Source organism: Helianthus annuus, chromosome 7, assembly GCF_002127325.2.
Source record: "Helianthus annuus cultivar XRQ/B chromosome 7, HanXRQr2.0-SUNRISE, whole genome shotgun sequence".
Lineage (NCBI taxonomy): Eukaryota > Viridiplantae > Streptophyta > Magnoliopsida > Asterales > Asteraceae > Helianthus > Helianthus annuus.
Window position 1 is genome coordinate 111,236,595 of NC_035439.2, and position 14,388 is coordinate 111,250,982.

At 38.8% G+C, this 14,388-nt stretch overlaps 1 protein-coding gene and 1 pseudogene across 1 annotated transcript; both read left to right on the top strand.

The window, feature by feature from the left end:
• Positions 1-305: 305 nt before the first annotated feature.
• LOC110868312 lies at positions 306-2,771 on the top strand (annotated as a pseudogene).
• A 1,670-nt stretch (positions 2,772-4,441) lies between these two features.
• Positions 4,442-6,186, top strand: LOC110868313 (AAA-ATPase At3g50940). Its single transcript, XM_022117448.2, has 2 exons — positions 4,442-5,529; positions 5,630-6,186. The coding sequence occupies exons 1-2, from the start codon at positions 4,486-4,488 to the stop codon at positions 6,068-6,070; spliced, it is 1,485 nt and encodes a 494-aa protein (XP_021973140.1). The 5' UTR covers positions 4,442-4,485; the 3' UTR covers positions 6,071-6,186.
• The last annotated feature ends 8,202 nt before the right edge of the window (positions 6,187-14,388 follow it).

The following is a 14,388-nucleotide window of genomic DNA, read 5'->3' on the forward strand; positions in this document are numbered from 1 at the left end:
TATAACATCATATAACACTATGTAACACTATATGACACTATATAACAATATATAACACTATACATCTATTATAGACATGCTATCAGACAAACTATAGTGTTATATTTGTTATATAGTGTTATATAGTGTTACATAATGTTATATGATGTTACATATTGTTATACGGTGTTTATATGGTGTTATATAATGTTATATATAGTTTTATAATACACTTCTCACACTTCTGAATTAATGTAGAGGATCCTCTATCATCCAAGAAAAATGTTCAACATCAAAAAAATGGTTTATAATACGATTATATTGCCCTTCATACCCTAACCAACAACTTCACATTTCCAAAATGCCGTCATCCTCAACCAAACGCAAAACCATCAATCCTCAAACAGTGATCTCCACCGTCGGTTCCATCGCGGCCGCAGCGATGCTCATCCGCAGCCTCTCGCGCCAATACTTACCACCCGAGTTTCGCAACCACATCTATCTCCACTTCCGTAGCTTCATCAACAAATTCTCCACACAACTAACCATGGTCATTTACGAACACGAAGGATTTAACGACAACGAAATCTACACCGCTACACAACTATACCTAGCAGACCGAATATCCCCCGATATCCACCGTTTAAAAGTCACAAAAAACCCTAACGAACAACATATTAATGTTGCAATGGAAATCAACGAGGAGTATACAGATATTTATAATGGAGTCAACTTCTGTTGGTCTTTAGTTTCCAAGAAGAACCCAACGAGAGAGTTTTACACTCACGACGACAACGGTCGGTCTACCCGAAGCGATCTACGATCGCTACATCTCACGTTTCACTGGAAACACAAAGATCTCGCGTTACACGACTACTTACCGTATATTATAAACTACGCGAAAGCGAAGAAACAAAACGTAAAAATATTGAAGTTGTTCACGGTGGATAAGAAGATGAATTATGCGTGAACTGTAACGTGGACGTCGGTGAATCTTGATCATCCTGCTAGCTTTGAGACAGTGGCGATGGATACCGGAGTTAAGGAGATGGTGATGGAGGATTTGGAAAGGTTTTTAGAGAGGCGAGAGTATTATCGGAGAGTTGGAAAGGCGTGGAAGAGAGGGTACTTGTTGTATGGTCCTCCAGGGACCGGGAAATCGAGTTTGATTGCTGCTATGGCGAATTATTTGAATTTTGATGTGTATGATTTGGAATTGAGTGATGTTAAGTTGAACTCGGAGCTTAGGAGGTTGTTGGTGGCGACGGCGAACCGGTCGATATTGGTTGTGGAGGATATTGATTGCTCGGTGGAGTTGCATGATCGGGAGGAAGTAGAAGCTGAGAAAGCTGTAACTCGAAGAAATAGTAAACATGGAAGTAAAGATGAAGAACGACCCAAGGTTAGTGAATTTCCATTCGATTAAACCATGGGGTGCCCGCTGGAAACAGCGGGAACACAAACACTAGTAATCATGTAACATGTCAAAAAAATTTAAATTAATAAAGTTAGAGAATAAAATATTCGTTTTTATGGTTTATTTTTTTTACCACGTATGAAAAATATACGGCCATTTAAATCCGTGTGGCGTAGTTGGTTTAAATCTCAATAATATGTTTTAGAAAACTGTACTATATGTTATAAATTTGTAGACGCATCTGTTTTTTTTATAAAAAAACTTAATTTCCATGCTAACAATAGTCCTCAAGGGATAACCTAGTGGTAACGTGGTGTATTCATCAATCAAGTGGTCAGGGGTGGCCCTGGGGGTTGGCGGGGAGGACCAACGTCAGGGCCTGGTATTTCGAAGAACACGTTATTAAAAAAGAACCTGATATGTAAACAAAATTTAATAGGGTATACCCATACAAACACCAACATAGGCCCACTTACAAAACTATTCTTATGGTTTAGATTAGTTATTAGCCTATTGGCATTAGTTTAGATCTTTAGTGAGCCTAATACTCAACGGTTGTATGAAAAACTAGTTTATATTATATATTTCGTTAAGGCCTAAGGGCACGTTTCTTCCAGCTCGAACATGGTACACAAATTCTTAGGACCGGCCATGCAAGGGGTTGTGGGTTCAAATCTTGTAAAAGGGCGGATGTGTTATGATTTTAGCAGTTAAAAAAAGCAATCTAACAACAATTATTTTGTTAAGATAACATTGTCAGGGTTTCTTAACTACATTGACGGGTTATGGTCAAGTTGCGGTGATGAGAGAATCATCATATTCACGACCAACAGGAAGGACAAGCTTGATCCCGCACTTATTCGTCCAGGTCGTATGGACGTCCACATCCACATGTCGTACTGCACCCCAAGCGGCTTTCGAGTGTTAGCCTCCAACTACCTTAATATCACCGAACATGAACATTTTGAAGAAATCGAGAATTTGCTCTCTGAGGTGGACGTTACCCCTGCTGAAGTAGCGGAACAACTTCTGAAAAATAACGACCCTGACGCCGCTCTTTGCGGCCTTATTGAGTTTTTTGATGCAAAAAGGAAGGAAATTGAGGCCTTAGCAAGGTTAAAAGAAGAAAAGGCTGCAAGAAAGAAGGAAAGGAAGGAAAAGAAGCAACAAGAGGATGAAGTTAAGAAGCAACAAGAGGATGGAACTAATTAAGATGTTTGGATATTTACTATTGCAAGGAATAACAATGTATCAACTATCATGTATGCATATGTCATGATGAAACAACATATGTAAGAGAATGAATTCACAGCTCAGGTCATAACACTTTTGTAGAACTTTTTTGTCTATGCCTAATATATGTGTTTAGTATTTATCTACTATTATTTCAATTATGTTAAGTTGTTAACTCAATGTATGGCTAGTCCAGTTGGTAAAGGACATATGGTTTTTAGAGGGGAGATCTCAGGTTCAAAAAAACCTCGACAAAGGAGTAGTTTAGATAACTAAAATCAAATTTTTGTGTGTCACAGAATTCTTGTTCTTTCCTATGTTAGTTACAACTTTGGATTCCTTGTTTCTATTTAATGGTACTACAACTACTAAACTTCTTTTGAAGTTCATCATCTTTCCAGACATAGTGATGGATGATCTCAAAATTGATACGAACAGATTGAAAATATAGCAGAAAAAGATATAAGAAATTGAAGTTGAAGATCTCCAAAGAATGTGGTTTGTCAACAGGGCCTTTATGGGCCTTTAACAAGCCCAAAACTGTGGGTCTCATTTTTTTTTTCTTAAATACCAAGGGTATGTTGGTTATTTATCAAAAACTAATTTCTATGACCCGAACTTTGCAGCGGGACCGCTAAGCCGAACAAAAAGTAAACGTAAAAATGATAAATCATGCACACACGTTACGGTGTGTTAACTCGCAAAAATTAGACTGAAAAGGTAAAACATAGAAAAGAATAACTAAGTCGGCTTAGGACCCGCAAGTTTCAAGGAAACCATTAAACCGTAAAAATATTGACGTAAAAACCTTGAACCACACGCGTGTGTTGCAGCGCGTTAACTCGCAAAATCTATAACGAATCGTAAAACGATAAATTTCTAAAAGATGTTAAGTAGACCAAAGTTGAAAGTGCAAAAGTGTTAGGGTTAAAAATAGAAAATGTTTGTGACAAATATGTATAAGATGAGTACTATAGGGTTAAAGGGTTAGGTTTATTTGTGAACAACCTTCTTGATAATGAACTGTGTGAAGTAATCCTAGCCCTTGATTATCAATACAAAAGTGTAAATCAACGGCCAAGATTTGATTAAGATTTGATGATGAAAATACACTAGTGTATTTTACGATTTGATGATGTAGAGGAAGGTTAACGTACATTACGGCTTAACGTACATCACATACGACAGGTAATTACGCACGTACATTTTAAAATCACGCACGTTATAACTCAAAAATCCAAAATCACGCATGTTGAAAAAGAATAATCACGCATATTGAAAACATTAATCACGCATGTTATATAACAAATCACGCACGTTGTTGTAAGTGAAGTAGGTTAAGCCGTAATGTACGATATACTTTTTCTGATGATATAAATCAATAGTCAAGATTTGTTCACTCAGTTCACAATACACTAGTGTTCACTCTAGAACCTCACAGGTTAAAAGTGTAAAAGATAAAAATTGTGGGGTTATCTAAAAGATGAAAAGGGTTAAAAGGGTAAAAGAGAAAAAGTATAAGGATCAAAAGAAAAGAAAAAGGTGTGAGTGGAGAAATTTTTGTGAAAGGAACTTTGACATTCATCCACTTGTAAGTGAACAATAGGGACCAAGAATGTAATATATGAAAGTTAAAACTAGTAGATGATCATCATACTATATGCATTGTGCAATTAACTCAATGCATAAAGCGAAAAGCCTAAAACCAGCAGATAATCATACTATATGCATTGTGCAATCAATTCAATGAAAGGTAACCATTACATGATCATACTATATGCATTGTGCAATTACCTAAAATATTTATAATAAGTTGTAGTTCTTAGTTTCCTTACCAACAACTTCACATTTTCAAAATGCTTTCCCCCTCAACTAAATCCAAAATTGGCACAGCCAAAACAATCATGTCCACCGTAGGTTCCATCGCAGCCGCGGTAATGGTAGTCCGCAGCGTCTCCCACGATTACTTGCCACCTGAGTTTCAAGAGTTCATGTATCTCAGCTTCCGTAACTTTATCAACAAGTTCTCCACACAGCTAACAATGGTCATTTACGAGTTCGAAGGAATTAGGGACAACGAAATCTACACCGCCACACAACTTTACCTAGCAGACCGAATATCCCCCGATATCCACCGTTTAAAAGTCACAAAAAACGCTAACGAGCAACACATTAATGTTGCAATGGAGATCAATGAGGAGTATATAGATACTTATAATGGAGTCAAATTCAGTTGGTCTTTGGTTTCCAAAAAGAACCCAACTAGAGAATGTCAAACTTATGATGAGGAAGACAACGTATCTACCCGAACAGATCTTCGATCGCTGGAACTCACGTTTCATTCGAAACACAAAGATCTGGCGTTAAACGACTACTTACCGTATATTATCAACTACGCGAAGGTGAAGAAACAAAACTTGAAAACACTAAAGCTATTCACGGTAGACAGAAGAATGTTAAGCTATTCGAGATATAAGGTGTGGACATCGGTGAATCTGGATCATCCTGCTAGCTTTGAGACGGTTGCGATGGACACCGGAGTCAAGGAGATGGTGATGAAGGATTTGGATAGGTTTTTAGAGAGGAGAGAGTATTATCGAAAAGTCGGAAAGGCGTGGAAGAGAGGGTACTTGTTGTACGGTCCTCCAGGGACCGGGAAATCGAGCTTGATTGCTGCTATGGCGAATTATTTGAATTTTGATGTATATGATTTGGAGTTGACTGATGTTAAGTCGAACTCGGATCTCAGGAGGTTGTTAGTGGAGACGGCGAACCGGTCGATATTGGTGGTGGAGGATATTGATTGCTCGGTGGAGTTGCATGATCGGGTGCTAGCAGAAGGCGCGAAAGGTGTGGCTACTAATAATCAACAACGGGGTAAAGGTGAAGATCGAGTTAAGGTTAGTACGAACACTTTCTATATGAAGGGTGATATGTGGAAAAAATATTTACCAAAATGGGTTATTTAAAACTACGGTTTTTTTTTTTTTTTTTGTTAAGGTAACATTGTCAGGGTTTCTTAATTTTGTTGACGGATTATGGTCAAGTTGTGGTGACGAGAGAATCATCATATTCACGACAAACAGGAAGGACAAACTTGATCCGGCACTCATTCGTCCAGGTCGTATGGATGTTCAGATCCACATGTCCTACTGCACCCCGAGCGGGTTTCGATTGTTAGCCTCCAACTATCTTAGTATCACCGAACATTGTCATTTTGAAGAAATTGAGAAACTGATGTCCGAGGTGGAGGTTACCCCTGCTGAAGTAGCTGAACAACTTCTGAAAGATAATGACCCTGACATTGCTCTTGGTGGTCTCCTTGATTTTCTTTATGTAAAAATGAAGGAGATTGAAGAGGCCAAAGCAAGGTTAAAAGAAGAAGAATTGATTGCAAAAGAAAATGACAAGAAGCAACAAGGGGTTAAACTGGATATTTAAGAAGTTTGGGTATTTACTATTTGACTATTCTAAGGAATAACAATGTTACTTGCATGCATCCATATGTTATCAAGAATCATCATGAAATAAAGTAGAAATAATTACATATTTTTTTATAATCAAAATCCTGCATTTTGTTTATAAATCATTGTGTGTCATAACTGAAACTGGGGAGGTGTTTTTTTGTCAAAATCTAAGAGGTTTTATAGTTTAAACATAATGGTTTTTGTAAACATCTATATTTTTTGTTTACCAAATATGTTTACTAAAATTTGCTGTATCTACAAGTGCTACACGTTATTGAATATTATTTATGGTTAATATGCATTGGTATTAGTATGAAATACACTAAATTGATATATTTCTGTAATAGGTAGGCTATGGAGAAACTGAGTTTAAATCAATAATTTTATTATAATTAAAACATATAAAAAGTAAACTTGAAAAATCAAATTAGAATTAATAATCCAGTTGTTTAGGGTATAGGGAGTGGTTAGACCATGTGTAGTGGGGCATTATGGGGTATTATAGGGCAAAAAAAACGCCCCCTTCTCCATTACATAGGGCATTATAGGGCAAAGAAAAATGGGTTTGGCGTTTTAATGAAAACGCCTAAATGAATTGTGGAAGGTTTGAATGGGTTTGACTAGCCAATGAGAAAATAGTTTTTTTTTTTTTTTTTTTTTTTTGTTTAATGATTGGTAGGGCATTATAGGGCATTATGCCCACTACACCACTTTTGTTATAATGCTCAAGTGTGACTAGGATGCCACATGTCATATAATGCCCCATGGTGGGGGCATTATAAATTGCTACCACTACACATGGTCTTAGACACTTAATGAATTGGTAAACTATTAAAAAAATGTGTGATTGGTTGAGATGGCATGGACCCCACCACACACACCCCTTCTCTCTCCTTCCCTCCCTTCACCGCTTCAGCAACCCATCACCGAATTGGTAAACCTTTGAGTGGCAAACTTATGTTGGCGGTGGTGTTCCCAATTGGTAAATTAAGTTTACCGTATGAAACCGCACCCATTCCATATACCCTTAATGTTTTGTGGAGTAACGAGAAAAAAAGATAATTGAGGTTGAAGATCATGTAGTTGAAACTTGCAATAGAGCCTTTAGTGGGCCTTCAACAAGCGCAAAACTATATTCATAGCGGGTCTCAAAGTCAACTTAACGTTTGAAATGAAATACGAATACAAGGAGAATACAAGTTTCCATAAATAGAATTACAATAAAACTTGCTAAATAAGGAAAGTTACAAAAGTGAGGCGTTATAGTCTCCACTCCTTTAGGAAATCTCGTCCCGAAATTTAGGAAGATGCAACGAATAGATGCAGATAGTTAGTCTTCATCTCACTTTCGAGTTCCCAAGTACACTCAGCGCCACGTTTTCCTTCCCATCGTACCTTAACAATAGGAATTCGACTGCGCCTTAATTGCTTAACACCTCGATCCATGATCTCGACAGGTTTCTCCAGAAGTGTAGAGTCCCATTCATTTGAAGATCTTTAAGTGGAACTTGAAGTCCTTCAGCTAGACATTTCTTTAGGTTGGAGACGTGAAAGGTAGGATGAACATTGTCAAGCTCTTGAGGTAGATCCAGTCGATACGCCACCTTGCCAATCCTTTCGAGAATCTTGAAAGAACCTATGTAGTGAGGAGCGAGTTTTCCTTTCTTACCAAATTGAACTACACCCTTCCAAGGGGATACCCTGAGAAGTACAAAGTCACCAACGTTGAATTCCAAAGGTTTGCGACGCTTGTCAGCGTAACTCTTTTGTCGGCTTCTGGATTTAAGCAAGTTGTCTCGAATCTGTAAAATCTTGTCCGTCGTATACTGTATAAGCTCGGGACCGGTGATTTAAGCTTCTCCGATCTCGTGCCAACAAATAGGCGAGCGACACTTACGACCATACAATGCCTCGAAAGGTGTCATTTGAATACTCGCATGGTAACTGTTATTGTACGAGAATTCGATCAAAGGCAAGTGCATATCCCAGTTGCCACCTTATGCAAGAACGAAGCATATCCTCTAGAGTTTGGATAGTACGCTCGGTTTGACCGTCGGATTGAGGATGAAAAGCAGTACCAAGGTTGAGATGAGTACCAAGAGCGGATTGAAACGTTTGCCAAAGACGAGAAGTGAAACGACCATCGCGGTCTGAAATGATGTCAATGGGGATACCATGACGACAAATGACTTCATCCGTGTAGATACGAGCCAATTTCTCGACCTTGTAATCTTCACGAATGAGGAGAAATGAGCGGATTTGGTCAATCGATCGATGATTACTAATACTGTCATGACCTGAAGAAGTGCGAGGAAGCTTAGTAATAAAGTCCATTGCAATACTCTCCCATTTCCAGACAGGAATTTCTGGTTGTTCGAGTAAGCTAGAGGGACATTGATGTTCAACTTTAACCTTGGAATAAGTGAGACACTTCGAAACAAAAGTGGTGATATCTTTCTTCATTCAAGGCCACCAATAAGACGTACACATGTCGTGATGCATCTTATCAGCACCAGGGTGAATAGAATACCTTGATTTGTGTGCCTCCTTCATTAGAAGTTTTCGAAGGTTATCCCGAGTAGGAACCCAAACACGATTGAGATAGTATAGAATACTATTGGACTTGGTTAAAAGACTTTCTTCTGCACCACATTGCATCTCGTTATAGAGGTTACCCTCGTTAACAGATGAGTATTGAGCTTCGTGGATGCGGTTTCGAAGATCGTCAACGAGTTGGAAGCAACGAATACTCTTGACATGAGTTTTACATCTAAGTGCGTCGGCCACGACATTTGCTTTACCTGGATGGTAGCGAATTTCGCATTCGTAGTCGTTTAACAACTCTACCCAGCTACGCTGACGCATGTTCAGTTCCTTTTGATTGAAGATGTGCTGAAGGTTCTTATGGTCGGTGAAGACAACACACTTGGTACCATAAAGGTAGTGTCGTGATATCTTCAACGCAAAAACAACTGCACCAAGTTCAAGATTGTGCGCAGTGTAGTTTTTCTCATGTATTTTGAGTTGCCTCGACGCATAAGCGATAACCTTATCCCGTTGCATAAGAACACAACCAAGACCTTGGTTCAATGCATCGTAATACACGACGAAGTCATCGTTACCATCGGGAAGAGCAAGGATAGGAGCATTGCAAAGCATGTCCTTGAGTGTTTGGAAAGACTCCTCTTGTTCAGGACCCCAAACAAAAGGTTTATCTTTTTGAGTCAAGGAGGTAAGAGAAACGACGACTTTTGAGAAGTTTGAAATGAAACGACGATAGTAACCATCTAGACCAAGAAACAAACGGATTTCAGACGGATACTTAGGAGCAATCCAATTCTTCACAACTTCAATCTTTGTAGGGTCAACAGGAATACCAAGTTCGTTGACAGTGTAACCAAGTAATTGAACTTCTTTTAACCGAAACTCACATTTGGAGAATTTGGCATAAAGACGTTCAATATGCTAAAACTGAAGGATAAGACACAAGTGTCGCTCGTGCTATTCTTTTGCCTTGGAATAGATGAGAATATCGTCGATGAAGACGATCACGAAACATTCGAGATAAGCCTTGCACACACGGTTCATCAAGTCCATGAAAACCGCCGGTGCATTGGTCAAACCAAAGAGCATGATCACGAACTCATAATGACCATAATGTGTACGAAACGCGGTTTTGGGTATATATTCTTCGAGGACTCGAAGTTGATGATAACCAGAACGGAGATCAATCTTGGAAAAGCAGGTCGCACCTTTTAATTGATCGAAGAGATCGTCGATGCGAGGAAGAGGGTATTGGTTTTTGACTATAAGCTTGTTGAGCTCACGATAGTCAATGCACATCCGAAAAGATCCATATTTCTTCTTGATGAACAGAACGGGAGCGCCCCAAGGAGAAGTACTAGGGTGTATAAAACCTTTATCAAGAAGTTCTTGAAGTTGGCTCGATAGCTCTTGAATTTCCGAGGGTGCTAGACGATAGGGAGACTTAGTGATAGGCGTAGTGACAGACACTAAATCGATTCGAAAATCAACAGAACGAGCAGGAGGAGGACTAGGTGTCGCAACCCCCCGTCCCCTAACAACCCGGGAACGGGCGGCCGCGGCCAGTTTTGGTGGTATCCGTTTTTATCCCTTTTGGCAGCGGAAAATTTCATCAGGACCGTAGTTAGGAAATAGTTTATCAGAGTAAAATACCACACTTTCATAATATTAAACACGTGGGAAAATCCCAAGTTTTAAGTACACACATTTTCATATGGATAAACCCTATTTTATTTAATAATAACATCTCTTTATTTTAGGTAACTTTATAGCCACTTTTCCAAGCCTTCAGTGCTGTCCAGCTGGCTTCTATTTGGCTTTCACATTTTGTTACCTGAAACGCGTTTAAAAATATTTTGTCAGTGGAAAATACTGGTGAGTGAATCTCAGTTTAATCAAGTTTAATAAAAACTATTGTACAGTATTGAGGGCGGTCGCACAATTACATTTGTTTCCATCTATTATTACCACCCACGGTACTGTCAACCCGACTTGTGGTCATGTTACTCCTCGCAAGGTAGTAACAAATTTTGTATACAAAACCCCAGCATACCGACGATAATTGTACAACAAAAATACTCAATAACTGTTTAATATATTATTAATTATGTGAGGTTTTGTAATTTACAAAAAAAGGAGATTACTCACATTGCTGTCTTAGGTTCTCCTTTAGGGTTTCCTGATGATTATCTATTAAATACACAAATGCACATACGTTAGTATAATAACCCAATATTTAAATTAGTAATACCCTCCTCGAGACGACATTCCAACGACTACGTCGGGCAGAACCTCGACAGCCGTTACGGAACCCTGGATCAATCGGGCAACGTATCTAATACGTAACAGGGGTTATAATACTTACAACGAGGCATAACTTTGTTATATAGGGGGGTATTATGCCCGAAAAGCACTTTGACTATATAGAAATTCATGAGAGAGAAAGAGACTGAACGCCAGAAACTGAAGGCTGAGGGTCTCTATATATAGGCGACCCTTCGACTTCCCTCGCGGCCCGCGTAAGCCGAAGGATGATCCTTCGCGGCCCGCGACGTAGGGTAATAGGGGCTAGGGTTGCTTATTCGTCGAGTTTAGCTTTGACACGATCATGACATGTGGCAGCCTGGGACTCGCCCTGGTGACTGGTTGTCGCGCCCCACATAAGACGTAGCCAAAGGCTACGCGGCCCGCGAGCGCCTTTAAAATTTGATTTTTATTTTATTTTTAATTATGTATAGTATTTTGGGCTCGGTTTTCATATATGGGGTGTATTTTAGGACGTATAGGGACATTCTAATATATTAGGGTGTCGAAAACTTTTTAGGAGGGTTGTTATATCCTCCCCACCTTTTTTTAGAGCTCATCCTCGAGATCTACTGGAACAAGTGTGGATATTTCCTTTGCAATTCTGATTCAAGCTCCCATGTATACTCTGGTCCTCTTTTGGAGTCCCACTTCACTTTGACCAGAACTAATCTCTTGTGCTTGAGGTTCTTGACTTTCCTGTCTTCAATTTGTAGAGGCTTTTCTACAAATTTTAACTGCTCATTTACCTCTATATCCTTAAGAGGTACTACTATAGATTCATCAGCTAAGCATTTCTTGAGATTAGATACATGAAATACATCATGTATTCCTGCCATTTCCTCTGGCAGTTGTAGCTGATAGGCTACAGGTCCTATTCTTCTAATAATCTCAAAAGGTCCAATATACCTGGGGCTTAGTTGTCCCCTTTTGATGAATCGTACCACTCCTTTCCAAGGAGAGACTTTTAATAACACTTTATCTCCTACTTGAAATTCCAATGGTTTTCGCCTGTTATCAGCATAACTCTTTTGTCGGCCACGTGCTGCTTTCAGTCGTTCCTTGACTTGAAAGATCTTGTCAGTCGTTTCTTGTACTATCTCTGGTCCAGATAGTTGCTTTTCCCCAATTTCTGCCCAACAGACTGGGGTTCGGCACTTTCGTCCATAAAGTGCTTCGAATGGTGCAGCATTGATACTTGTGTGATAACTGTTATTTTAAGAAAATTCTATTAATGGTAAATGATTGTCCCATGTTAGTGCATGCATCTGTCGACTTCGTCTTGTATCGAGTCTTAGACTAGATAGGATAGATCAGGGCACGTTATACAAGAAAATAGGAGAGTTAAGTTAGATTTAAGGTGATCCCGCTTGAATAGGCAGATTCCGCTTGAAAGTGTCTTGTGACATTTCAAGCGAAATCAACATGGTTCTGATTCCGCTTGAATTCATTTCAAGCGAAATCTGATTACTATAAATAGGTTACATGTTTCTCAAGCGAAATTAGTTGTTGTATGTGTGATTTTGGATACCGAGGTGCTGCCGGTTTATCCAGTGACTGTAATTGCTGTTAAATCAATCAGAAGTGTGTTAAAAGTGAATTGCAAGCTGTATCTAAGTCAGTTTCTTGTTTTCCGCACCTGAAATTGATCAAAACTTCTCTGAACGACTCGTTCGGGTCTCTACACGATCCTACAAGTGGCATCAGAGCTCAGGAGGAGGAGTTCTGCAGATTACAGCTGATTTTCATTGCATTTTCTTGCTTCTACACTTTCTTTCTTCATTAAATCAAAATTTAACGGTCAAAATTGGATCAATTTTTCACAGAATGTGTAAAACTACATATTAACAAACCCTTGAAAGTTTCATGCTAAAATACATCTTAAAAATGGGTAAAATGAACCTTCGTTGTTATTCCGCTTGAATCATTCCAAGCGAAATCTACTATTTCGCTTGAATTTCTGATTACTCCGCTTGAAACTGTTCAAGCGAAATCAGCAATTCTGCTCAAAATTCCTGATTCCGCTCGAAGTACCTTATTCCGCTTGAGTTTCAAGCGAAATCAGGATTATTTTTGTTGAAAAGCTTTATTCCGCTTGGACTAGCTTATTTCGCTTGAAGTTGTGTTTTCAGGTATTCCACTTGAACAGGACTTGTGGTTGAAATTGTGATTTCGCTCGAATAGATATTTGCTTGAATTTGCAAGAATGATGAGTGACGAATTTTACAACGCGTTTGCCACATCTTCGATTAATCCGGCTTCCATTGCTCAAAACATGAATCTGGAAAATGAAACCGGAACTACACAAAAACCCCCAAACTAATGAGCGTTGAAGAATATTATGGATGGAAAGATCGCTTCGAAAACTGGGTTCAAGCTAACCATTTAAGATCGTGGGAGTGTATTTTGAAGAGATATGTTCTACCTCGTACTGAATTGCAAACTGAAAAACAAATCTCAGAGTTTAATGATCAAGAACGAGAAATGTACAGAGCTGAAAAGATGATGATTAGTTTACTTCAGCAAGCTATCAAAGAAGACATCTTTGTATTACTCCAACATGACAAAACTTCAAAATCGATTTGGGATGCTCTTAAAGTTAAGTTTGAGGGTAGTGAGAATATGATCAAAAGTAAAAAGGCACTGCTTAAGAAAGAATTCGATTTATTCACTAGTTTGCCCGGGGAAGATACAAAGAAGCTAATTGAAAGATACTGCCACTTAGTTCGATCCATTTCGATGTTGAGCATAACCAAAGATCGTGAAGAGTGGGTAGACAAGTTAGCTGATGCTTTACCGCAAAAAGAGTGGGGTACTTACTTGATGATTTTGAAGAACACTGGAGTTTATGATGGGTTGACAATTTCTCAGTTCATTGAGAAGATAGAGAGTCAAGATTTGGAACAGCAGAAGATTGCTAGGATGAACAATCCAAGTGGTCAACAAGACGTAAAAATGTACTACAAAGGCAGTACTCCAGAAGTTGAAAGAAGCCCGAAGATTCAAACTGCTTTTAGTGTTGGAGACTCATCTGAGAAAGTTGATCAAAGTTCAAACAAAAGCAGTGGATTCTATTCATATCCAAGTGTTAATCTAAAAGAAACAACATCAAGCTTTCAGCATTAAAGTTCTAAAAATGGAAATGGTTGTGTGATACAATGCAACATTGCTTTGAACCTTCCTGATGGTCAAAGTTTTTCTGAAGAAGTTGCGAAAGATCACATGGCATTACTTGGTTCTGTGCTTCTATCATATGAAGGATTGGTTGCAGGGCGGATCGGGAATCCTATGCTGACAAAGGAGGATTACGATTAGATAGACACTGAAGAGATGGAACTAATGGACATCAAATGGTGTCTAGCGAGTGTCCTTAGAAGAGCTGAGAAGTTTAAGCTAATTACTGGGAGAAATGATTTTCTGGATGCACATGTTTCTACTTTAGGT